Genomic DNA, 25,659 nt, shown 5'->3' with positions numbered 1-25,659 from the left:
TTCGTCGTATTAATTTAGCTAAAAAAATACTTTAACCGAGAAATTTTTCTTGATTCAAGATAACAAAACTCAAAATAATTTTTTTCGTTCAAGAATTTTTCTCTGTAATCGAGTAAATTTTTTTTTGTATTTTTTAATATTCGGAAAATTATTTAAATTGAATTTGTCAAGACAAAAATTTAAAATTTAATTTTTCTGTTGAAACAACTCGTCAGTAGAGAGTTCAAAAATTTTTTACTTGAAAAATTTTGAAATTTGAGTAGGATTAGAATTTTTGAAAAGTTCTGATGGTACATTTGAACAATGTTACCGTCAGGTAAATTACCTGGACGGGAATAAAGAGAAAATACAAAGTATACAGTCGGTATGTTGGTGATTGGCGGTAGCTTACCTGGATTACCTGATGGACAGTATATATCTATAGATAATAAGTACTATGGTAATGTTCATGGTAACGAAAATAATATTGGTAAGGCAGGTCACATAAATTTATCGAATATTAATCAAAATTTTTTTGATTAAAAAAAAAAAAAAAAGTTGAAAAATTAAAAACGAGAATATTTTATTTACAAAGTGTTTATTTGCCTTCAAATTTGGTGCGTTGTGACTGTAGTGTTATATATTAAAAATACATAATGAGCATGTCATCGTAAATAATTTTTTTGACTTATAAAAAAAGTTTTGAATATTGATTTATGATTATGAAGCATTCAAGAATCTGAAATGAAATTGATAGTTTATAAAAAAAAAAAAAAAAAAAAATTGGTTCGTTCTGTGCAAATTTGGGATGAAATAAAAAAAAAATAAAGATGAATATGTAGGTATGAATCTACTTGAATAATTGTAATTATTACATTATAATTTTGAGTAGTTACTTTATAAATGTACTACGTGTTAAGATTTATAATTTTGGACTACACATTTCGCATTTGCACCAACATTGTGAAGTACAACCCAGATGTTTTGACAATCTTAAAATTTCAAATAAAAACTTGAAATTCAAACTCCAAAAATAAGTACAAATAAATTATAAAAAATATTTTACCGAAATAAAAGTCTCCATTGACATTACAAGAACTTTTCCTGCAGTAAGTTGGCAAGGAGTTTGACTTCTCCTTATTATCATCGTTACCAGCCGTTGAGCTTTTACTGAACAAAGGTACCATTTTCCATCCATCCTGCCAATTAATCAAATTTTCCAATATTTGCTAGTTTGCAAAAGAAATTATGTGAAAATTTCGATTTACGCGCAATCAGGTATCACCAAACTGCTGCTCAAAAGCTTCTGTGACAAAAAACAGTAGAAAAAAAGATGCAGCAATTGCACGCCTGCAAATGTTCCGTATTTTAGTCATTGCAATACATTTGACGCGCCAGTAGTAAGCTGAAAAAAATTCAATATCAAAATTTTTTATTTCAATTTTTGGAAAAAAAAAAAAAATGATACATTTTATCTGCATCGCAGTTGTGCTCATTACACACATATTGATAGCTATCACCATTCCAAAACACCAGACGTAAATAGACTCGAGATTTTCAGCAAATCTAGTAAATTTTTTATTCCTTAACATTTTTTTTGCTATTTTATTTAATTATTTTTACTTTTTAAAGTTATACATACTCTAAAGCTATTTTATGGCTTTTCATACAATAAACATAGTGTTCATATGCTATGTCTTTCATTTTTTTTAGATCCATTTTGAATTTCAAGACCTTCAATTGGTATATTTTCCAATAGATATCTATGAAAAGTAAATAAAAAAAATGATTGAGTTAAACAATCAAAATTTTAAATTTCACAAAAATTACACTAGAAATACCTAAAAAAATCTAAATATCTTTTGACCCTTGACTACAAGGAAAACAATAAATTTCTTAGGACCAGAGAATAAATTCTTAAGGCAAGAAATTTTTTTTTAATCCAATAATTTTATTTTACTGAAAATTAAAAAATTTTTTCTCTTGACTCAAAAAATTCATTGTTTTTCTTGTTAATAAATTTTTTTCTCTTATAAGTGACCAAATTACCCCGTAATCGAAAAGAGCCCTGTAACATGTTGCAACAAAATAACAAACATTGCGTCGCTTGTACAAACAAGTAATACTTATAATAAAGTTTGTATTAACAGTTTGAAATGATATCAAATAATAAAAATTTTTTTCAACATCTGGCGTTTCCCAATAAATCGGAATTGAAAACCTTTTGGGAATAGTTGTATTTTTAAATACTTTGAAGTATGTTTGTTCAACTATCGGTTCCGTAATAAATAAAATTGTCACCATATAAACGGCACCTTGAAAGTTTCAAAAATTTTATTCATTACTTACATTCATGATTATCAAACTATCAAAATTTTGGCGAACATTACCTACGTAACCAATCGAAAAAAGTTTTCTCAAATTAGCGTAGTACTCAATTATTTTTTTCGCTTCTCCAGAATAAATTCTCCAGTCATCTTTGATGTGTTCCAAAAGACCTAAAATCTAAATTTAAAAAAAAAAATGGTTTAAAATTGAAAATTAGAAAAATTAAAAAAGAAATTGAAAATTTAGCTGCTGGTATCAAAAAACAAACAGTATCCATTTTGAAGGAAGTAGTGATGTACTTCACCAAGCATATAAAATCCACTAAAAGCGGTGAAATTGTTTCTATAACTACTTCTTGTTTATTTGAATAATTATCATAGTGATTATAAACTAGCATCTGAAAATTTGATTTAAAAATTAATTATTAAAAATTTGACTTTTAGTTTGTGCGAAATTTTAATTAATTTGACCGACTCGGTGAAACATAGTGTACGACCAGAAGGTAGAAACCAGTGAGGTCATCACCACCCTTTGTTTGCGAGTTTGATACGGCCAGCGACCTATCAAGCACAGCAACACCTTCATCCCTTTGTAGTAGTGACCGTCGAAAAAGTCCATTTTTTTTTTTTTTATTATTTAAAACTTCCTCTTCAAATTTTTATCACGCAATGTTTCAACCCTTGTGTCTGATGTCTGCATTTGCAGTCAGCTCGAGTGTGACAGACGTCTAAATTGCTTGTCATCAAAAGAGAACACCAATGACGGACACGTAAAAGAGTTTCAACAATTTTTCTTGGAATTGCGTTCTTCGTTAGAAAGGTCAGTTTTCTTGCGCAGTAGTCGACATATATAATAGTTATAAAATTGTTTTCAAAAGTGAGCAGTAGGTAAAACAAATATCTTGGAAAAATTATTTTTCCAAAAAAAAAATAATACAAATTTATTTTTTTTTTTAAATTACAAATTATTAGGTCAGTTTTTTTGGCTTAATAATAGAAATAATTTTTTTAACAATAATTATGACAAAATGTTTATTATAAAATCCAGTATGACAATTGTGTATTAATACTTACATAATATAAAATTTTATGCTGTATGTAAGATGAAAATGTTTGTATGTAAATGTAAAAAAAGCATGAAGAGTGATGAATGCGGAAAAAATTGTAAAATGATCAAAAATTTACGCCTGCAAAATATCTCAGTCATTTTTCAAGCAACAAAATTCATTCGTGATTTTAAAATTGTTGCTTTAATTATAATTTTGTTGTTTTGGTTCATTAATGCTGAACTGTATCAAAGAAACACGGAAAAAAAATTAATGTGAATCAAAAAAATGATTTTGAAAAATTTTATCTTCAAAATTTGAATAGAAAAATTCTTAAACTTAAAAATTTTTCTTGATTAAATTAAATTTTACTTGATTCAAAAATATTTTTTCAGTGTAACTTTACAGACGTCAAAAATTTATAATTACTGCATCGAAAACAAAAGTGTGAGAAATGACATCGAGGACTTACAGACTGCGGTGAAGTTTTTTAAATTCAAAACATAAAAATTACCAGCCGTTAATTGACAGGGAGAAGTGCTTCTCATTATAAAGAGATGAAGTAACTTCCGAGAGCGCATTGAAGTGAGGTACCAAGCGCACTTTGTTCTATAAATTCAATTTTTATTTTCTTGACATTCAAATTTATTTTTAAGGAGAAAAAATTCTTAAAATACAAACGTGTATTCGCTTATCCGAGCACTTTCGTCAGCCAATCTTTGCGAGGGCCAACTTTCAAAAAATAGGTGGAACGTTTGGGCAATTGTAAAGCTTGCGTATCTGAATGCTTCATCGGGGCGGTTCAATTTCATTGCGGCCTAAAATAAAAATTAATAATTCAATAATATAAATTTGAAATTAGAATTCAAAAATTGAGCGTACTTGAAATCCAGTGAAGCTGATAGTGATCATGTTGATTCCCAATTGAAATAGAAACGATATAGAGTTCGCTGATTCAATCAATTGCGTGTATCTAAATTATAAAAACAATTTTTTATAACAATTATAATTAAGCAATTAGTTTTTTGAAGGATTTACTAACTCAAGAGTTTTGCTGTGTTGAATTATACATTTGATCATCCGCTTGTAAGGTTCGTCGATTGAAATATCTGGATTGGCGTTGAAAAATATTGTGTCGTGGTCGACCAAACGTTCCAAGCGATTTCTAATAAAAAAATTTTTTTTCATGAATTATTGTTGAAATTTTGTTTATTATTCGTATTCTTATTAGGAAATAATTAGAAAAATAAATAATTAGGAAAAAAATTCTCAAGAAATTTTAAAAATATATTTTAATACTAAACATTTAATCATTAGAGATGATCTTTAGTAATTTTTAACTTAAAAATGAAGAAATTTGAATTTTTATGAGTTGAAGAATTTTGATAAAAAAAATCAATAGCAATAATTTGATATTTTTATTTATAATTTAGATTGAGTACTTTAAAAAAAAATTTGGAAATAATATTTTTATTTTAAAATCAATTTAATTAAAAATTATCAATGTAATAAGATTATAGAACTAAAATATGGCTTTAAAATCTTCTAAATTAAATATATAAAAGTCTTAGAGTTAGTCATAGATCGAAACTGGCAAAAAACGGGCCACGATTCATTCCCAAGCGGCACGAAAATTTTTTCGGTGATATTTTGTTGAATTTAAATTGACAATTATTAATTTTTACTTCTTATTAAATAAAATTTACTAGTTTTATTGGTTAAAATTAAGGCGCGCTATTCAAATTTGTAGTTTTTTCAAAAAATTGATTATTACGAAAAAAAAAAAAAAATATGTAAAATCGTAAAATGTAAAAAGACCCTAATTTTATTAAAATATTTTTAAAAATACCAAATTTAACTTTAAAAATTCTTCTTTTATTAAAAATATGTTTAAAAAAAAATTTTTCCATTTTCTAAATGATATTTTTTTATTTTTAAAATATTTAATATTTTGTAATTAATTGGAATCATACCCAATAACTACAAATATTGCACAGGCGTGCTGTACGTAGACCATAAACATCGTATCAATAGCAACAACAACAGTGATGTACGTCATAGTTCCAAAATATGAATGTATAACCAGCGGAAAGTAAAATTTCTCTATATCATACAAGTATTCTATATGAAACATCAATGGCCTGGCAAAAGCTATGCTGCTGTTCGAAGGAATAATGCTTTCGGGAATAAATTTGCAAATTATTGGCACTAGTGGTCCTAGCATAAATGGAACCATGGATCCATAAACTGCGCCTGAATTACAATAATTTTGATAAAAAAAAATTTTTCAATAAAATTAACAAATTTTTCGGGTACCTGCATACATAATTGTAGTCTTTTTGCTATCTTTAGCCCACGAGTTCAAAATTTCAAGTTCTTCTTCATCATCGATAGAATTCCAATCGGCTTGTAGTGTTTCCAAAAGTCTTTTCATCTAATATAATTATTTAAATAATAAAGATTAATTATTTTTAGTATTAAAAAAATTAAAAACAAAATTTTGATGAATTAGATTTCCGAATTTTATGAAAAAAAATTTTTTAAATTAGTTATTTAATTGATAAAAAAATTTTTAGGGTTTCAGAAAGTTAAACGAACCTTGTCGGCGTTGTAATTAAAATTAATAAACTTGACAAGACACATAACACTTATCAGCACCGGAGGTATCGATTCCATGAAAATAGGCGGATCACACAAGGCTGCAATCATCCCACCAGTCTTGAAAAAAAATTAATTAACACTTTATTTATTAGAAAGGAAAATAATCGCTGAAAAAAATAAAATACCTGAAAGTATCCTTGAGTCGCAAGGAAAAAAACGGCACTTATAAGCGCGCAAATTTTCGAAGTTCGGTCTTGTTGCGGCCATTGTCCAAGCGATGACAGGAGAAGTCGATTTAAGCGCAAGAAATTGTCCAGTGTATTATTCATGATGATTTGTCGAGGGTGAATATTGTAATGAATGTGTCCTTGTGTTTTTCGAAAGTCGCGTGTCAAAAGTAAAGCGTGCATTAGCTGCCCTTATTATTTATTCTCTTGGAAAGTACACAGCGCATTTGATATTAATATCCCTTAGTGTACTTTTTGAACATTATAGCGGATACTAAGAAAATATTTAAATATAAATTTATAACTTTTCATGATAATTTCATTATTTTGTATTCTCTTTAAGTTATTTTCTTCGAGGAATATTGACTTGACTTTTGTCATTATGCTTCTGCTTTTCTTGAACTTTAATTTAAATCTAAATTTGGACAATTCACTTCTTCTCTGAAATTTCAAATTATTTATTTCGACATTTATAGAAAATTTTAATTATAATTTACAACCAATATTCAAAAAAAATTAATCTGCAAATAAGTGAGTAATAATTTTTATTTAAAAAATTTTTTACACAATTTTAATGATTATTTTTTATATTTTAAAATAATTAAAAAAATTTTTTTTTAGGCTAAACATATTTTATTTAAAAACTATAGGATACAAAACCTGAAAACTAGGTAAAAAATTTTTTTACAAATTTTATAGAATTAATTTTGATGAAACTTGACTATTTTAAAATTGATCTTCATAATACTGTTATTTTATAAATTTACTGCATCGAACATAAAACCATAAAGTATGAGACTGAAGTACGGACAACTGAGCTGAAGTTCTGCATGTTTAAAATGTAAAAACTCCCGGCAGTCAATTGACAGGGAACAGAACTCCTTAGAATAAGTAATTGGAGAAGTTTTCGTGACCTCAAGGAAGTCAGGTACCACTTGGATCTAGTCCTGTGGATAATTTTAATTTAAAAAAATTTTTCTCTACTGTTCTTACTGTACTAAGTGATGGTTTTTATTTTTTACAAACGTGGTTTCGCTTATTCGAGTACTTTCATCAGCTAGTCGTTGAGACGGCCAGCTTAAAAAAAATAGAACCCAAGTTTGGGCGATTGTGAATGTTGCGTATCGAAAAGATTCATCGGGACGATTTAATTTTGTTATAGCCTGATAAAATAACAATAAAAAAGTAATATTATTAATTTAGAAAATTTATTTTTTCAAAATTTTATATAAAGTTCAATCAATTACTCTTTGATGAATTAAAAATAACAAGTAATTTATTTTAATAAATTTGAACTAAAAATCGATTGGAATTGAAATAAAATAAACAGTTTTTATGTTTAATTTTAATTTTTTGCAGGTTGCAATCAATTTTGTTCCTTCTGAAATTTTTTTTTATCTGAGAAGAAATTAAAATTTTTTTTTTATTAAATAAAACTATAAAAAATTGATTTTAAATTTAAATTAAAAATATGAAATCAAGAAAATTTGGAAAATCCAAAAGTGCACGCCTCATAACGCTCATTAATTTTTTAAGAAAAAAATAAATTGTGTAATTGATTGAAAAAAAAAAAAAAAATAATAATAATTAAGTAATTTCTTACAGAGTATTTTTTTTTTTTTTTTTAAATATCAGCGCTCAATTTTCTTGTCATATAGTCGGGTATAAAGCACAATCTCACGCGCTTCGTGCTATGAGGCGTGCAATAAATAATGATGATAGAGTAATACACAATTTTTCAACAATTTAAGAGTGCTATAAATGAAATTTTCATAATTTTACAAAAAATAATTAAAAAAAAAATGAAACTTACTTGATATCCAGTAAAACTGATAGTAATCATATTAAACCCCAATTGAAAGAAGAAAGAAAAAGACATCGCCGATTCAATCATATTCGCATAGCTGATACAAACAATTTATATCTTATATACTAATTTTTCCTACCACTAATTAAATTAATAATTAAAAAATTTAAATTAACTAACTCAAGAGCCTTACTGTGCTCAATAATACACTTGACCATATTCTGATAAGGTTTGTCGCTGGAAATCCGCGGATTTATGTCGATGTTTATAATATCATTGTCCACCAGATGTTCCAATCGATTTCTGTCAAAATGAAAGCAAATTAAAAATTTTCCTAATTTGCAAAAAAAATGTATGAGTAATTTTGGTACCCAATAATAACAAATATCGCGCAGGCATGCTGAACATAGACCATGAACATGGTATCGACTGCAATTACCACAGTGATGTAGGTCATGGTACCAAAGTATGAATGAACCACCAGCGGGATATAATATTTGTCCACATCATACAAGTACTCAATATGGAACATAACAGGCTTTGAATTGGCGATGCTGCTGTTTGAGGAGATCAAGCTTTCCGGCAGGAGCTTGCAGAAAACTGGGACCAGAGGTCCTAGCATAAATGGAACCATTGACCCATAGACCGCGGCTGAGTAATAAATTAAATCAAAATTTATTTTATCATTATTGATTGATAATAAATTTTTTTTAAACGTACTTGCGTACATGATGGAATTTTTCCTGCTGTCTTTGGCCCAAGAAGTCAAAATTTTTATTTCTTCCTCATCTTTTATAGTATTCCAATCGGCTTGGATGTTTTCGAGGAGTGCTCTCATCTGTCATTAATTTTTTGGTAATTTAAAAAAATTATTAATTATAAAAAAAACATTGTTTTGTAAACCTTGTCAGCATTGTAATTGAAGTTGATAAATTTGAAAACGCATACGATGCTTATCAACACAGGCGGTATCGATTCCATAAATATTGGCTTGTCACACCAAGCAGCAATCATTCCACCAACCTTTTTTCAAAAATTAAAAAATTCAAAATTTTGTTTTATTGTAATTAATTTTTTTGAACAAAAATTTTGCGCCGTAAAATTTATTTTAAAAGTCTCTTGTTCACAATTTTTATTTTTGAAACAAATTTTTCATCCAATTTCTCTGTAAAAAATTTTTAAAATACCTGAAAGTATCCTTGAGTAATAAGGAAGAAAATCGCGCTTGTAAGTGTACACAATTTAGAAACTCGATCTTGCTGCGGCCACTGTCCGAGGGATGACAAAAGAAGTCGATTGACACGTAACAAACTGTCTAGGGTATTGTCCATTGTGATGACTTCGGGGTAAGTGTCCCGATGTTTGAAAGCTTGCGTGTCAAAACTGAATGCGCTATAACCGCTCCTAATTATGTATTCTCTCAGACAATTTATACAGTTTGATATTAGCACACGCAATCATCTTTTCTTGTGACATTATACTGAGAAGTCATTTTTCGATTATAAATTTATAATTTTTCAGACGAAGTTTGATATTTGTTATTCTGTTTTAGTTTTGATGTCGGGCTGAGAAAAAGTGATACTTTATTGTCCATTATACTTTGAATTTTCTTCAGATTTTTACTAAAATTAGATTTTAGTTGCCGGACAATTCAATAAGTTTGATAATAATCATAAAATTAATTTATTGAAGCTTACTTCTATCTATATACAATTTTTAGTGCGTGTAAGTTGTAAAAAAAATTTTTTTTGGTGAAATTATTAGTCTAGAATTTTCAACAAATTTTTCTTCACAAAATTTTTGATTTTTATTCAAATTTTTTTGAAAAAAGTTTACTAAAAAATTTTGAACTAAAAAAATAAGGATTTTTTTTAGAGATTTTTACAAGAAAGATTAATAAAATTTATTATTTAATTATTAAATTAAAAAAAAAACTTCAATTTGTGCTTATAACAAAATGCTGTTTTTCAACTCCTACATATTATATTATTAAAAAAAAATATATAAATAGGACCTAATTTATGAACACTTAAAATATTCAACTAATTAAAAATATATTAATATTCAATTTCAGCTTTAAACATGACTTAATATTAAACATATCAGCAACCCAAATATCTTTATTAAATTACCAATCACTGCGTGGAAAGAAGGATCATCATATACGAAACGGATATTTTAACGACCTGAAAATTATAATACCATCAAATTACTACTCAAAAAATTGATTTGATGAATCAAAATTGTTAATTTAAACGTTTTTGTATTGAAAATACAATATTAATATTTTTAATTTTTTTTCTTTGAAAAAATTAAAATTTTTTACCAAAAAAGGACCAAAGTTCAAATTTTGAATTTTGAATTTCGAAAAAATCAGTAAAAATTAAACGCGTTGGTATTTAAACAACGGTGACATCATTAAATGAAATTTAAAAAAGAAAATTATTTGAAAAAATTATTTAAAAAAAAAAATTCACACCGAAATAATAAATAATATATTTTCTGCTTCTTGTCGCCCAAAAATGTAAAATTCTTTTTTCTTCTGGATCATTAATTGTCTTCCAATCATAATCCATAGTATTAAGAAGCCTCTTCATCTGGTGATAAAAAATAATTTTATCATAATTATTGCGCAACACTACAATACTTTACAATTGTAATTAAAAGATGAGCCTTATCAGCGGTTGAGAATGAAATTAGTGAATTTAATAAGACACACAAAGCTCACTAAAACTGGTGGTATCGATTCCAAAAATACTGGCATGTCACACGTAGCAGCAATCATCCCGCCGGTCTAAAAAATTTTTTTTTTAATCTTAAATTCCAGGATAAAAATAATAATAATGATCCGAAAAAGTTAAAAAAATACCTGAAAGATAACTTGAGAAAAAAGAAAAAAAAACAGCGCTTATGAAACTGAATACTTTGTTAAGTTCACTTTGGTGCGGCCACTGTCCTAACCGCTCCAGAAGAAATCGATTTATACCCAAAAGACTGTGCAATGTACTGTCCATTGCGGTAACTGAGTGTTGAATGTGCTCCTTGCTCGATGGTAAACCCAGACTAACTCCCGTGGCTTTTTTGATTTGAACTTTGGAGATCGTTTTGGTTACAAGCCAAAATTTTAAACCGTTTTTTAGTTAGTAAAAAAAAATATTTTGATTTTTTGTTTTAACTTCCCGCTTTGGAAATAATTTTTTTTTACAGTGAAATTGAATATTAATAAATATCAATTTTTTTTTCATTTAAAAAAATTTCTTTACCACTTTCTTTATACTCAGGAATTTTCTAATTTTTTTTTATTTGATGGAAAAATATAGAAAAAAATTGAAAAGTGATTTTTTGTCTATATTTTTGCTTTCAATCTTTAATTCAAAGAATACATTTTTTTATAGAAAATACATACTTTTCTACAAAAGTATCTAAAAAATTGAAAAAAAAAATTTTTTTTAATTATTTTACCACGTTTTATCGAACAGTGATCTAAGTGATATTATTCTACAGTATTTTTTACAATAATTGAGTGATAATATACCAAAACCAAAATTCTATTGAAGAAATTGAATTATAATAACGAATATGCTACCAATAACAGCAACAATCATTTTGTTTTTGATTTTTAAGTGGTTTTAAAAATATTGAATGTCAATGATTTTACAAATAAGTTTATTTTTACAAAATTGACTATAGTTATTTATTTAAAAAAATTTTTCGTATATTCAAAAACGGAATATTTAAAATAAAAATTCAATTTTTTGTTTTTAATATTCAAAATTAATCAATTAAGTACAATAACATAAAATTTTAAATAAATCTAAGATAATTGAGCTTTGTTTATGAATTTTTTCGTAATTAAGCATCAAAGAATTTTTTTTTTCAAGTTGCGTATTAATTGTAAAATTACTAATTTCGTGAAAAAGATAGTTAATTTTTTAAAGAAACAAATAATTAAATTATTTAATAATTTGTTGAGTCTAATGTTGGTACTTAAATTAATTATTTTTCAAAAATTGTATGTCATTAATTAAATTTTCCTTTCTTCAGACATCACAGCTCTGGAAAATAGCAGCGAACACAAAAAAAACAAACATGTAAGGGAGACTATTTATTAAATATTCTAATTACATCGATTTTTCTATAAAACTAATTCTCTGATTATATTAATCACATTGTAAAAACTAGTAGAAAATATCTCCGACGAAGTTTCGACAAAATTTTTACTGCATCGACAGTAACATTGTAAAATATGACCCAGCCGTCTTCAGCTGCAAGATAACATTATATTTTTTGACTTTAATTTACAATCCATGAAAGTAAAACTCTTAAAATTAGTATAAAATGAAATTTATCATTTTATACTTACCATCTGCAAGAAAAAAAAAAAATCCAAAATAATTATTTTCTAAAAAGGTAAAATAAATAATTTTTTTTTTTTTTTACCATTGCATAGTTTTCAATTGACAGGTCCATAATTTTACTAGCAGTCAATTTGCAGGGCACCTGACTCCTCACTGTCATTACAACTAGCAATTTCTGTGATCTAATCGATTGTTTGTACCAATCCACATTAGCTCTGTGTGAAAAAAAGAAGAAATTCCATTAAAAATCCTTCAATTTTAATAAAGACATGCTTACATGCTTTGAGCAATTTGTGAGCTTGAATCATTGAGCTTTTGCGACATGTAGCAGTCGAAAAAAAGATGGAGCATTTGACCGCAAATAAATGTCAAGCCTTTTAAAATTTGCTGGACTGTATTAGATTGCGTAATGATCTGAAAGTGAACATCAAAGGTTAGTTTAAAAATATTTTTGGTTACTTTAATTTGGTAACCATACCTGAAAGCCGGTGAGACTTATCATTGGTAAGTTCAAGCCAACTAGCACGCCGAAGCTCATAGCAAAACACTCTTCAAGAAGTTCTGCAAATCTTCAATGATTCATCAATCAATAACAGTAATAATAAATTCCCAAAATCACAAAGTATTAAAAAAACGTACTCAATAGCTCTGGTGTGCATTTGGATGCATGAAACCAAATGTTGATAAGAAACATCATGATAAATTTTTTGAGAATTACTAAATTCTTCTTTTCCGTTTTTTGTTGTAATTTCAGCAGTAGGCGTGTTTTCTATGCGATGCCTACAAAACATGCTGTAAATTATTGTCATGTAAAAAGGAAGATTTTTAGTAATCAAAAATAGTAAAACGTTACCCCAAAACAGCGAATTGCCCGCAAATATGCTGCAGTAGTGTGATGAAAATAACGTCGCATGCAATAATACCGAATATAAAAACTACAACGAATATATTAGAGATTGTCAGCAACAGCCAATAGTGATCTACTTTGTCAATTATTACGTATTCCACCGGAAGGGCGAATCGAAGGGGGCTAGATTCATTGGATGTTGAAAAAAAGCTGTATATCCTTGGTACAATCGGTTCCATTATGAATGTCACCAGCGTTACGGTCAGAAATGCTTGTTATACTTTTTATTATTATTTATCATTATATACTGATTACACTACTACAGATTCAAAATTGTTCTAACTGAATTGCCGCGATGAAATTTTAGAGTAATTTAATTGAGGAGCGGATTTTCAAAAAGGTATCTTTTCATATTTTGAAAGAGCAATTTTTTGAACTTTTTAATATTAATTACTCCAAGAATTATGAAGATTTGGGAATCAAAATCGAATTGTAGCTTCATAAACGATAGCACCTTGTAGCTAAATTAAAAAAGTTCAATAAAAATATTTATAATTGGAGATAACGAGTTTTTTGTCTCGATTAATCAAAAATTAAAAGATACCCTTTTGAAACTCAACTTCTCAATTAATCTTTAAAAATTCTCTAATTCGAATAATTTTTTCCAATAAGAATGATTTATTTACTGTTAATTTATTATATATTCATTAATTGTTTATTAATTTTTTTTTGAGTAAATATGTCTTAGTTAAGCAATCAAAAATTCTCTTGCAATAATTTTAGAAGTTATTTTTCACAAGTTAGAACATTTTCGAATGTTTTAATTGTTTAAAACACTAGTTCTTCATTTACCTGTATATCCAATTGTCAATAATCTTCCAATTTCCGAGTGATATTGCAGAACACGTTTTTCTTCATCATTCATCACTAACTTCCAATCCCTCTGCACTTTATCGAACAAATTTCTTATCTATAATCCAAAATCAGTCGAATGAAAAAGTATGAAAAAAAAAAAATAATAAAATAAAAACGGACCAATTTAGCATGATAGGTTGCGTTTAAATACTTGGCAGCGAGCACAATATCCACTGCATATGTCGAGATTGCCTCAATAAATACTTCCCGGTCATCGGCGTACATTACAAGAGCAAAACTCTGAAAAATTGTTACAATTATTGTCCTAATTAAAAAAAAAAAAAAATAGGCATTATCTTAGATGTCGTTTACTTGCGGAATAGCTTGCAAGAAGAACCCGATCCATAGGATGGTTATAATAATCGAACTCTGCTTTTGGGGCTGATACGGCCAACGGCCAATCAAAGTAGCCAAATTCTTGGTGGTTTTGTAGCAGGGCTGATCGAAAATATCCATTGTTTAGATAGCTATTACTTCTAACGCGTTTTATCACCGAAACTCGGCTATCAATTCGATTATTTTTTGAAATAATTTAACGACTGAGAAAAAGATTTAGTCTGTTTTTCATGATGAACGTTTCGGGAAATGTATAAAATGTATTTTGTTTGAAAGTCGCGGTTACTTGCGTGTAAAGACTCACCCCTTCAATACTTACCTAATAAAATATTCCATCTGATGGTGTCTGTGTTTGATACTTCTGTCATGCGACGTTTAATAATACATTTTGTGCAGTTATATTGCTCTAGAATGTGGCGCATTTAGTACAAATTTAAGCTTATTCAAGCAGAATATTTTATTTTACGTGTCTTTTGAGAATTGAAAGATTTTAGTCACTTAGTTTTAACTCGAAAGTCATTCTATCTCTGTGTTAAGTTTAGGTTCTTCAATATGAATTTATTAAATTGACATTTTAGTTCTTAACAAAAGTTTATATAAAATTTCCAATGGATGCAATCAACAACTGGGCATTGTAATAAAATTTTGTTTTGTCTTCAAGTTGAAAAAAAAAAAAGTTTTCTATTTATTTCATTTATAACTTTATTTTTTTTTATTTGATTATGTCTGATTTATTGCGTTAAAAAATGTGTGGCTAAGAAAAAAAAGAGCTTTTCTGTAACAGTAACTATTTTAATCGCTTCAATTATTTCAATTGCAATGTGTTAACAATTAACAAATATCATTAACGAAGTTATCTACTTATTAATAAATTATTTACTGCATCGATAACAGCATTGTGAAATACGATCCAGCCGTTTTTAACTATAAAAAAACATGTCAATATTTTTTCAGTATAATTTTTTTTTTTTAATTGCTCCAAATTACTAAGTTGACTTACCATCTGCAAAAAAGTGAAAATCAAAAAAATAAAACGCTTTATTGCAGATACTAAAAAAAATTTTTTTTTACCATTGCAAAGTTTTCAATAGACAATTCCATAACTTTACCAGCCGTCAATTTGCAGGGTACTTGACTTCTCACCGTCATTAAAACTAACAATTTTTGGGACTGTACAGAATGTTTGTACCATTTTATATTAGCGCTGTGTAAGAAAGTATTTTAATTAAATAAAAGTTACTTCAGAAACTTAAGAGTAGGATCAATCAAATTATTTTTCAGTAAAGACGAGCTTACATGCTTTGACAAATTCGTGAGCTGGAGTCATTAAGTTTCTGTGACATGTAACAGTCAAAAAAGAGATGCAACATTTGACTGCCCATAAATGCTATTCCTTTCACTATTTGCTCCACTGTGTGAGATTGTGTTATGATCTGAAAATGAAGTTCAATAATCCCCTTCACTTAAATTTATTATACAACGGTACAATTGTAATTTTGAGACCATACGTTAAAACCGGAGACACTCATAAGCGGTAAATTCAGCCCAACCACCACACCGAAGCTTAGCGCAAAACAGTTTTCAAGATGTTCTGCAAATCTTTAACAATAAATTAATTATTAATAAGAGTAATTAGTTTTTAAACTTCTCTTGAAAAAATTTTCTGATTTTCTAAAAATTCAATTACATTGAAGTTTTTGAAATTTTATTGAAAAAACTATACGGCTGTACCAGAAAATTTTTTCACGAGTTTTAAAGTATGAAAAACGTGTACTCCAATGCTCTGGTGTGCATTTCAATGCATGAAACTAAATGCTGGTAAGAAGTATCTTGATCAGATTTTTGATAACTGATGGCTTCTTCTTTTCTATTTTCCGTATAAATGTCATTGATAGGTGTGTGTTCTATTCTATACCTACAAACAGAAAACATAATTTATTGTTATTATAAAAAAAATTTTTTTTTGTGATAAAATACAAAAATGTTACCCTAAAACTGCAAACAATCCGCAAATATGTTGCAGCAATGTTATAAAAATAAGGTCACATGAAACGATACCAAACACAATTATAATAGCGAACAAATTAGTAATAATCAGCATCAACCAATAATGATCCTCTTTTTCAAATATTATATACTCTAGCGGAAGAGCGAATTCATACGGAATAATTTCATTAGATTTTGAAAACATGCTGTATATCCTTGGTAAAATTGGTTCCATAACGAATATCGTTGCCGATGTTAATAAAAATGCTTATTATTATTATTATTACTTAATGATTATTATTTATCACTGTTCTTCACAATGTTTATTAAACTGCAATGCTTTCGAACTGTTCTAGTTGAAACTCTATCAAATTCAATTTCAAACTAAAACACTTTCGAATGCTTTGATGGTTCAAAAACGCCTTTATTTACCTGTGTACGCAGTTCCCAACAATTTTCCGACATTTGAATGATGCAGCAGAATCTTTTCTTCTTTCTCATTCTTCAGCAACTTCCAATCGACTTCCATTTTATCGAATAATTTTTTTATCTGCACTTCAAAGTAAATTATCAAATTTTTTCATTATCAAACTTCTCGCTCCAAAAAAAAAAAAAAATAGAAAAAAAAAACAAACCAATTCGGCGTGATTAGTCGCGTTTAAGTACTTAGTTGTTATCACAATATCTAATATAAACGTCGACAATGCTTCTATAATAATATTACGGTCATCGGCGTACAAAACTATGGCAATAATCTGCAAAATTGTTATCAATTTGAGAAAAAAACTCAATTTTATTCAAATGAAAATAATACTTGTGGAATAGCTTGCAGCAAGAGTGCGATCCATAGAAGAGTTATTATTATCAAACTCTGCTTTCGAGATTGGTACGGCCACCGACCAATCAGAGTAGTGCAATTCTTGGCAGTTTTGTAGCAGGATTTATCAAAAATATCCATCGCTAGTCCAAAACTAATCTATAAATTTGATAACTTGTAATTGTAAAAATAATTCTCCAGGCTATCGTTGATGACGAAGGCTCAAATGACGTGTGAAATGTCTTTTGTTCGAAAGCCACGAGCAATTGCGTGCATACTCTCCCCTACAACACTTACCTTCATTATGTATTCCATTAGATAATGCCTCTGTTTGTTAATACTAACGCGTAATTCTCAGTATTCTGTTTTTAATGATTATAATTTTATATAATGTCGCAACTTCAATGTGAATTCATTAATTTTCAAGTAGAATATTTAATTTTGCGTGTCTTTTGAGAAGGTTCAAGATTTTACTTACTAAAAAACGACTTGACAGTTTTTTTTGCTATTACATTTCAATTCTGTGAGTTCGATAGTTTGCTTTTAAAAAATAATAACTTATTTTTTGTGTAAATAGTTTTCTCAGAAAAGAAGTTAGAATTTGGAACTGTTAAAAAATAAGTTGTTTTGTTGAAAAAAATTTTGGGTGAAATTTAATTGCATTTATTTGAAGCTGCACTTATTTTTATTTTCAAGCCTTCAATGTGAGTTACAAAATTTATTGTAAAAAAATAATATTTTTTTGTGTTATTAAAAATAGTACTTTCAATTATTTATCAATTTCTTTTTTTTTGGCGTCAGTTGATAGTATTTATGTTCGCAAAATAATTCATCGCATCGATGACAAAACAGTGAAGAAAGACATGGCGTTTTTTAGCACCTTAAAAAAAAGCAAAGTTTGTCAAAAATTGGCTCGACTGTTCGCTTGAAGAATAAACTTACAATACTGAAAGTGTCCATTGATAAGATGTACAATTTTCCGGCACTCACGGTGAAAGGTTTGACACTCTTCAGCAGAATTATATTCAGAAGTTTCTGATGGTAATTCGGCAGGTTATACCAGTCGCATGTGTAACTAAAAATATTTACATTTATATTTCAAAATTTGACGCAAAAAAAAAAAAAAATTAGAAATGTTTATTTTTTTATTACAAAATTACTAACACAGAGTAAAATACTTTTTCACTTTGCGTAATCAGTATTTGTCCTTGGAAACTGCTGTAGAAAAGATGGAAAATGGAGCCCATTGTGAAGGCGCCGTAGTTGAGAGCCTCGTTTGTTTGGTTCAATTTTATGACCGTCTGATATTTTTTGAAATTCTCTTTCATGAATTTTGTATACTTGAAAAGAAAGTTCAAAAAATACTTACCGTCATACCAGTCACTGTAAGGACTAATAAGCTCAACCCGAGGACTATGAAGTAAGCGATGTGTATCGATGAGTCCAGTTGTAAAGCAAATCTTGGTTTAAAAAAAAAAATATAAGAATTTTTTTCCAAATTTTGTCAAAAAAATTTTTACATTTGAACTAATGCTTTTAAAATTGATCAAATTTTTCAAAATCTCTCTTTTCATAATCATTATTGCAATAGTGACTAAAATTAATCAATTGTTCTTCAAATTTTATGTAAAGCAGTATTTTTGGAAAATTTCTAAATAAAGTTTTCTTCATTTTTGGAACAACAATTACTTACTCCATGCTATGTTGATGCATATGGACGCAATGAACAATTTTCTGTCGTATTACATCCAATTCTTCTTTCCCACGATTTTTTTTTACATGGCTACCTGCATTAACTCTTTCCAAATAAAGACTGAAAAGTTCAAACAGTTAAAAGTTAATCATTAGCTGAAGGTAAATTGATAAAAACCTCAAAATTTCCAGCATCGCGCACTCATGGTGTATAAACGTCCCGAGCATGTTGTCAAAAAAAACAATTCCACCCACAGAAATTGGCACCGACAGGTAATAGTGCAAAAGAATAGGCAGATAATATTCCCGCTGATCCACAAAATATTCAGTTTCGTACAAATAAATCAGATCTCTAGTTTCATTCAGCGGCTTGATAAAGTCCAAAATTTTGGGCAAAACCGGCGATGCCAAAAACAGTCCTAGTATTGGAAACATGGCAGCTATGCCAAACCTTCATCAATATCTTCATCGACGAAATAGAATTAACGAAACAAAATCGATGTTTTGTTTCGTTGGTAAGAAAAAATTTGAAAAATGGTTCATGAGGATCAAATTGATGTTCATTGTAATTAATGCAGTGAATTGATACCTGTGTAAGCGGATGTCAGTTTCCGAGTACGTAGCAGCCATCTCTGCATTATTTCTTTGTCTTCTTCAGATTTCAAAGTTTTTCCGTCGCGCTCCATTAGCACGAACAATCGTTTTATCTGAAAATTTGGAATTGTCAAAAATTTTTTTTTTTTGAAAATCATTTTTAACACTCACGGCATTGGCGTTGAACATCCAGTTGGCAAATTTTACCAGGCCTAGCAAATGCACACAAAGCATCGGTATACACTGAATCATGTTGTCCAAATCGCCCAAATATTCGATAAATTTGATTGTCTATTCAGAAAAATTAATTTGGTCATACAAAAAGTTTATTTTGGCTTGTAATATTTTGAAAAATACCTTGGGCGTTAAAATGCTGAAGATACCAATCGTTGCGACACATCTCAGCAAGTACTTTTGATAACGCGGCTGGTAGGGCCACACCCCGTAACACGACATAAGAAATTTGTAATTTTTGAAATGCTGATCTTCCAAAATATCCATAATTGCTTTGTTATATTGCGAAGAACGTGAACATAGTTTTCAAATTCAAAACAATTGTCACGAAAAGAGAATGATGTGTTACTGATTGAAGCGATTGGTGTTTTCATGACGAGTCTTTAGAATCATTAAATATTCCGATGGAACTTCGTGCTACTGGAAACCGCTTGAATTCTTAATGATTTTATAAATGATGCTTTTGGTTAGCGAAAATACTCGGAACTCTTGTTTTGAATATCAATTGGACTTTTAAATCAAAAGACATGCAAACCTCTTAAATTTATACACTGTATTTTTGAACTGAGTTTTACTGTAACTGTTAAGGTCTTCCAATTTTACCTTCTCCAAATTTACTGTTCGTTATTTTACAGTTGAAAATTTTCAAAATTTTTTTTGCTTATCAAAATTTACTAAAATTCTGCGAGGTAAGTGTCGGTTCATTTTTATTTACAGAACATTTATTTATATAACAAAAAACAAATAACAGTATTATATAAATATAAAATATATTTTTGATATAATTGATAAAAATTCAATCTTTAATCAACGCCGTCGTCAATTTTGGTATGTTTCTCGTATTTTGACGTATATTTCACCGATCTTTTAGCGCACAGATGATAGTAAAGTGAAGAAAGACATCGCATTTTTCAGTACCTTCAATAATAAACCAAAATTTACAATAAAATTGATTAAAAAAGTGATTCAAAAGATTGTACTCACGATGCTGAACGTATCCATGGATAAAATATACAACTTTCCCGCAGTGATTGCGACTGAAGAGCGGCTTCTTGTTATCATCGTACTCAGTAGTCTTTGATGATAACAAGGTAGAGTGTACCATTGAGACGTGTATCTATAAATGTACTTATTTCAAAAAGTAACTTAAAGTTTTTGGCGTAAAATCGAATTTTGAGAAATTATTGAATGCTTACATGGAATAAAAAATTTTTTCACTTTGTGTAATCAGTATTTGTCCTTGAAAACTGTTATAAAACAGATGGAAAAGGGCACCCATGGTGAATGCGCTAAATTTTATTGCTTCGTCTGGTTGATCTATTTTTATAACTGTCTAGATATTTATCAAATTATTATTTACAAGTTTCAAATTTTATACATGGGAAATTTTTTATAAGCTACATAAAATTTTTTTTTTTAAACTTCCAGGTTTTTTTTTAAGTAATCAGAGTAAAAAAAATTTTTTAATTATTTTTGTGATAAATTTTGAAGAGTAAAAAATTGAACTTCTCAATTAATTTGATTTATAACTTACCGTCATACCTGTAACAGTAAGTATCAATAAATTGAACCCTAAAACAATGAGCCATGCAATGTTTATCGACGATTCTAGCTCTGTAGTAAACCTTAAAAACAAAAATTAATAAATTCAAATTTATAAATAATAATTTTTGAAAAATATCTCACTCCAAACTATTTTGATGCATATGAATACAGCGAATAATATTTTTCCGTATTCTATCCAGCCTTACAGGATTATCAATTCTCTTAATTTCAGCGTCTAAATGAATCCTTTGTAAATAATTGCTGAAAAAGTTAAAAAATTTCAGCATTTTGTCTCCTACAAATGAAAATTTGATTTGTCCAAACCTGAGAATTTCCAGCATTGCGCACGCGTGATGAATGAACGTCCCTAGCATGTTGTCAAAAAAAACAATGCTGCCAACTGACAACGGAACAGTCATGTAAGTGTGAATGAGAATCGGCACGTAATACGCGTCTTGGTCCACAAAATACTCGGTTTCGTACAAATAAATCAGAGCGCGAGTTTCATTCAATGGTTTGATGAAATCCAAAACTTTAGGAATGGCCGGCGACGCCAAAAACAGACCCAGGATCGGAAACATGGCCGCTGTCGGGTAGATACATTCTTAAATCTTGGCACAATCAAGCGAATTCAAAGTAAAATTATTTTTTTGGAATGAAATAATATTTTTCAAAAAGTACCTGTATAAGCGGTTGTAATTTTTCTTACGCGAGTCAGCCATCTTTCCATTATTTGCTTATCCTCTTCGTTCTTTAAAGCTTTTCCGTCGCGTTCGATCAACGAAAACAAGCGTCTGATCTAAAATATTGATTTTTTTCAAAAATTTTGTTAATCAATCAAAAATACATTCAAAAAATAATGAAATTCAAAAAAATTTGATCGAACTAACTGATCTGTAATTTAAAGTATAATTGTAATATTTGACAAGTCCCAATAAGTGAACACCAATCATAGGAATACATTGAATCATCCCGTCGATGTTTCCAAAATATTTAATAAACCGAATCGTCTGTCCAAAAAATTAATTAGTGAGTATATTTATTTTATTGACAACAAATAGCAACTGATGTTTTACTTTAGGCGTCAAAATACTCAAAACACTCATGGTGATGAGAAACCTCAGGCAGTTTTTTTGGAAACGCGGCTGATATGGCCACTGTCCGTAGCAAGTGAATATAAACTTGTAGTTTGTGAAATGACGATTCTGTAAGATATCCATTGTTGCAATTGAAATGTCAACGATAGCATGACACTAACAATGGGTAACTTGATTTAAAATTCAGTTTGAACTTATTGACGTCCATATTGTGTCAATGCTTGTTCCAAGTACCGTTTAAATTTTTAATACTGCAGCTGTCGTTAACTAGAAATTTATGGACGTTTCGTGATTGACATCAAAGGGATTGCAAATCAAAAGACATGCTATAGTTAACTAGCAGGTTCTTGGATTGTCTTTTTTGACTGGGATTTTATTCTGTTCATTTTTGCCAAGTTTCAATAATAGTTTAAGCGTTTGTCTGTTTTGACTTTTGTTACTTTTACCTTTTGATTGCAACTTTGTTCGTTTAACTTTTGTAATTGACTTTTTGGAACAATCCAAATTTTGTAGAATAGTAAAAATTTTTTACTACTCTTATAAATAATATCAATTTTATTTGGAAACAATAATAATAAAAATAATAAAATGACAAGTTTGATTATCTGTATTGTGAAAAAATATATTTTGCAAACAATCAACTTCAAATATTTGTATTAAAATATTAAGAATATCAAAAATTTGTGGATCAGCGAGTCGACGACAGGACAGTGAAGAATGACATCGATTTTTGAAGCACCTGAAAAAAAAATTATTGAGTAAGCTGATTAAGAAATTTCTGAATTATTACCATACTAAATGTTTCCATAGAGAGTACGAATTTTTTTCCGGCTCTTACTGTGCATGGCATCATGCTTTTCATCATTATTGGAATGAGGAGTTTTTGGCATTGAGGGGGTAAGTTGTACCACTGTGACATGTAACTGACGTAAAAAAATTTTTTTTTGAGGTAATTTGGTTAGGAAAATTTTTTTTTGTTGAAATAAATTTTGTGCTAAATTTAAAAAATACGCACGCAGCATGGAAAACTTTTTTACTCTGTTGAATAAGATCTTGGCCGTGCAAACTGGTGTAGAAAAGATGGAACACGGCGCCGAGTGTGAATGCAGCGAATTTTAGCCCTTCACTGAGTTGATCTAGTTTCATAATTGTCTGTATGAGTAAAAAAAGTAATTTAATATTTGATTGAACGAATGTAAGTTGAATGTAAAAATTTGGAAATTGTTCAAAAATTTTTGACATTTACATTGAAGTTTGACACTTACCACCATTCCAGTCACGGTGAGGATCAATAAATTAAACAGTAAAATTAATAACAAAACAAATGAAACTGATGACTCTAAATTTCGAGAAAATCTAAGAATTTTATTCGAGTAATTAATTTTTTATTCAATAAAAATTATTCGGAAAAAAAATTATTATTTTCTATTTACCTCAGAGCATTTTTGTGCATATCAACGCACCGACAAATTTTTCCGTGTAGTTTCCTTAAATCATCATCATCATTTTCAAAATTTACTTTTTTGTAATTTAATTTTCCCAAATAAGCGCTGAAAATTATTTTTTACAAAATAAAATTATTTTTATATTTATTCAATGTTTGTTCAAAATTTTACCTGACAATATCAAACATAGCGCACGCGTGAGCGACATTGGTCGCTAGCATGTTATCAAAGTAGACAAGAGCACCGAGAGAAATCGGTACGGTCATGTATGCGTGAATCAAAATATGAATGTAATATTCATCTTGGTCAACAAAATATTCCGTCTGATACAAAAAAATTTTTTCACGAGTTTCATTCAGCGGAGCAACTATGTCTAGTATTTTTGGAACTGCCGGCGATGCGAGATACATTGCGAGGATTGAAAACATAGAAACTGTATTTTTTTTTAATTTTTAAATTTTTAAGCTGCACAAATTTTTAATTAAAAATTGAAAGATTGATTTTTTTTTTTAATTTATTGCACATACTTGTGTAGCTCCAAGTAATTTTCCGTATACGCTCTAACCATTTGTTCATGATACCGATATCTTGGTCCACTGTCAAAGATTGTCCATCACGATCAATAAGAAACAACATATTGTTAACCTATTAATTGTTGAGCTGTTTTAATAAAAATAAAATGAATATTTATTTATAAATACAATCACCTTTTTTTCATTGAAAATCCAATTGAAATATTTGCAAAGACTCGCCAAGTGGAGCATAACCATCGGCAGACATTCGATAAGATTATCGAGATCGACATCTCTAATACATTCAACAAACTTGATTATCTATTTTTCAACCACATTTATTAACTCTTACTTCAATTGAAGCTCTATTATTACACACATAGAATTAAAGGATCTTATAAATAGTACCTTGGGTGTTATAATGCTAAAGATCGCCAGAAGTACTACGAATCGTGCGCAATATCGCTGAAAAGGCGGCTGGGAAGGCCATTGTCCCAGGATACTAAGGGCGACTCTGAATTCTCGGTAATGTTGAGTATACAGAATATTCATTGCAGTTGCAGTGTGTATATTGAGACTATTACTTCAATGAACTTACTTTTTTATTGTTATTCTCAAAGTGAAGCTTTGTTCTTTATTCTGTTAGATCTTTTCCGCAGAAAGCTTCATCAAATATACGCGTTAATATTTTATCAGCTATAACCTTTGCTGCGTGAAGAACGAATAATTTATTTAGTTATACAGTCACGCTTGATTTGACTTTGTCACGTTAGTGTAAGTCACAATTGAGATTGAATTGTTTTTAGAAGTTTATTTTTACAATGTTTAACACTTGCTGTAGTTTAAAATCGAAACAAAAATTTTATGGTGTTGAAATTAACAGACATTTGTCTATTTTTATGATTTTTTCTAACGAGAAAAATTTATAAAAAATAACTGAGTTTCAAAATTGAAAAAATTAAAAAAAAAAAAAAATTCGTCGAGTGTCTGTTGATTTTTTTTTTTTTAATGAAAAATTGAATTGAGGTTTTGAAAAAAATTTTTTTTAACATTAAATTAAAAAATAATCCTAGAAAAATTAAAATGTAATGAATTATGTGTTTTAATGTGATTAATTTATGATTAAAATTTTTTTTATGATATTAAAAATAAACATTGTGTCTTTTTATTCTCTTCATTTGTAAATTATTAAATTTCCACTAAAATGTAATCTTCAGACCAAAAAATAAATAAATTTAATTAATATTTACAAAATATTTGTTATTAATTATTTATTAATTATATTATATTTAAC

At 28.4% G+C, this 25,659-nt stretch overlaps 7 protein-coding genes and 1 pseudogene across 7 annotated transcripts in view; 1 reads left to right on the top strand and 7 right to left on the bottom strand.

Annotated features, from left to right (window-relative positions):
* LOC141530583 (uncharacterized) overlaps nt 1–10,315 on the top strand; it is a 56,266-nt gene extending 45,951 nt beyond the window's left edge. The window contains exon 6 of the mRNA XM_074247771.1: nt 10,062–10,315. The gene's annotated coding sequence lies outside the window, so the exon portion shown is untranslated. The remainder of the gene's footprint in view (nt 1–10,061) is intronic.
* Nucleotides 915–2,925, bottom strand: LOC141530579 (odorant receptor 82a-like; annotated as a pseudogene).
* Nucleotides 3,778–9,318, bottom strand: LOC141530419 (uncharacterized). The gene is made up of 17 exons (XM_074247499.1): nt 9,175–9,318; nt 8,891–9,010; nt 8,708–8,825; nt 8,359–8,638; nt 8,168–8,290; nt 7,994–8,084; nt 7,207–7,343; nt 6,948–7,127; nt 6,841–6,847; nt 6,139–6,366; nt 5,951–6,070; nt 5,669–5,786; nt 5,326–5,605; nt 4,395–4,517; nt 4,235–4,325; nt 4,034–4,170; nt 3,778–3,961 (listed from the first exon to the last, which is right to left on the bottom strand). Exons 1-17 carry the CDS (start codon nt 9,316–9,318, stop codon nt 3,778–3,780), a joined length of 2,481 nt encoding a protein of 826 aa, XP_074103600.1.
* Nucleotides 10,316–12,204: 1,889 nt separating the features above from the next.
* Nucleotides 12,205–14,563, bottom strand: LOC141530418 (odorant receptor 13a-like). The gene is made up of 10 exons (XM_074247498.1): nt 14,420–14,563; nt 14,228–14,347; nt 14,045–14,162; nt 13,199–13,280; nt 12,985–13,125; nt 12,824–12,914; nt 12,623–12,759; nt 12,428–12,560; nt 12,351–12,353; nt 12,205–12,252 (listed from the first exon to the last, which is right to left on the bottom strand). Exons 1-10 carry the CDS (start codon nt 14,561–14,563, stop codon nt 12,205–12,207), a joined length of 1,017 nt encoding a protein of 338 aa, XP_074103599.1.
* Nucleotides 14,564–15,319: 756 nt separating this feature from the next.
* LOC141530580 (odorant receptor 13a-like) lies at nt 15,320–17,387 on the bottom strand. Its single transcript, XM_074247768.1, has 10 exons — nt 17,244–17,387; nt 17,065–17,184; nt 16,862–16,979; nt 16,432–16,696; nt 16,218–16,358; nt 15,952–16,042; nt 15,740–15,876; nt 15,515–15,647; nt 15,444–15,446; nt 15,320–15,367 (listed from the first exon to the last, which is right to left on the bottom strand). The coding sequence occupies exons 1-10, from the start codon at nt 17,385–17,387 to the stop codon at nt 15,320–15,322; spliced, it is 1,200 nt and encodes a 399-aa protein (XP_074103869.1).
* A 674-nt stretch (nt 17,388–18,061) lies between these two features.
* Nucleotides 18,062–20,191, bottom strand: LOC141530573 (odorant receptor 4-like). The gene is made up of 9 exons (XM_074247763.1): nt 19,890–20,191; nt 19,704–19,823; nt 19,528–19,645; nt 19,117–19,378; nt 18,940–19,059; nt 18,616–18,706; nt 18,411–18,547; nt 18,189–18,321; nt 18,062–18,126 (listed from the first exon to the last, which is right to left on the bottom strand). The coding sequence occupies exons 1-9, from the start codon at nt 20,031–20,033 to the stop codon at nt 18,076–18,078; spliced, it is 1,176 nt and encodes a 391-aa protein (XP_074103864.1). The 5' UTR covers nt 20,034–20,191; the 3' UTR covers nt 18,062–18,075.
* A 442-nt stretch (nt 20,192–20,633) lies between these two features.
* Nucleotides 20,634–22,531, bottom strand: LOC141530577 (odorant receptor 4-like). Its single transcript, XM_074247765.1, has 9 exons — nt 22,388–22,531; nt 22,202–22,321; nt 21,993–22,110; nt 21,636–21,897; nt 21,453–21,572; nt 21,301–21,391; nt 20,963–21,099; nt 20,751–20,883; nt 20,634–20,684 (listed from the first exon to the last, which is right to left on the bottom strand). Exons 1-9 carry the CDS (start codon nt 22,529–22,531, stop codon nt 20,634–20,636), a joined length of 1,176 nt encoding a protein of 391 aa, XP_074103866.1.
* A 565-nt stretch (nt 22,532–23,096) lies between these two features.
* LOC141530581 (odorant receptor Or2-like) lies at nt 23,097–24,917 on the bottom strand. The gene is made up of 9 exons (XM_074247769.1): nt 24,774–24,917; nt 24,561–24,686; nt 24,381–24,498; nt 24,025–24,286; nt 23,842–23,958; nt 23,674–23,764; nt 23,424–23,560; nt 23,199–23,331; nt 23,097–23,147 (listed from the first exon to the last, which is right to left on the bottom strand). Exons 1-9 carry the CDS (start codon nt 24,915–24,917, stop codon nt 23,097–23,099), a joined length of 1,179 nt encoding a protein of 392 aa, XP_074103870.1.
* Between the last annotated feature and the right edge of the window lie 742 nt (nt 24,918–25,659).

This window comes from Cotesia typhae, unplaced genomic scaffold, assembly GCF_013202065.1.
Source record: "Cotesia typhae breed Kobodo isofemale line unplaced genomic scaffold, CoteBio_Ctyphae contig_5, whole genome shotgun sequence".
Lineage (NCBI taxonomy): Eukaryota > Metazoa > Arthropoda > Insecta > Hymenoptera > Braconidae > Cotesia > Cotesia typhae.
Note: the sequence above shows the minus strand (reverse complement) of the source record. Positions and strands in the feature narration are given on the sequence as shown.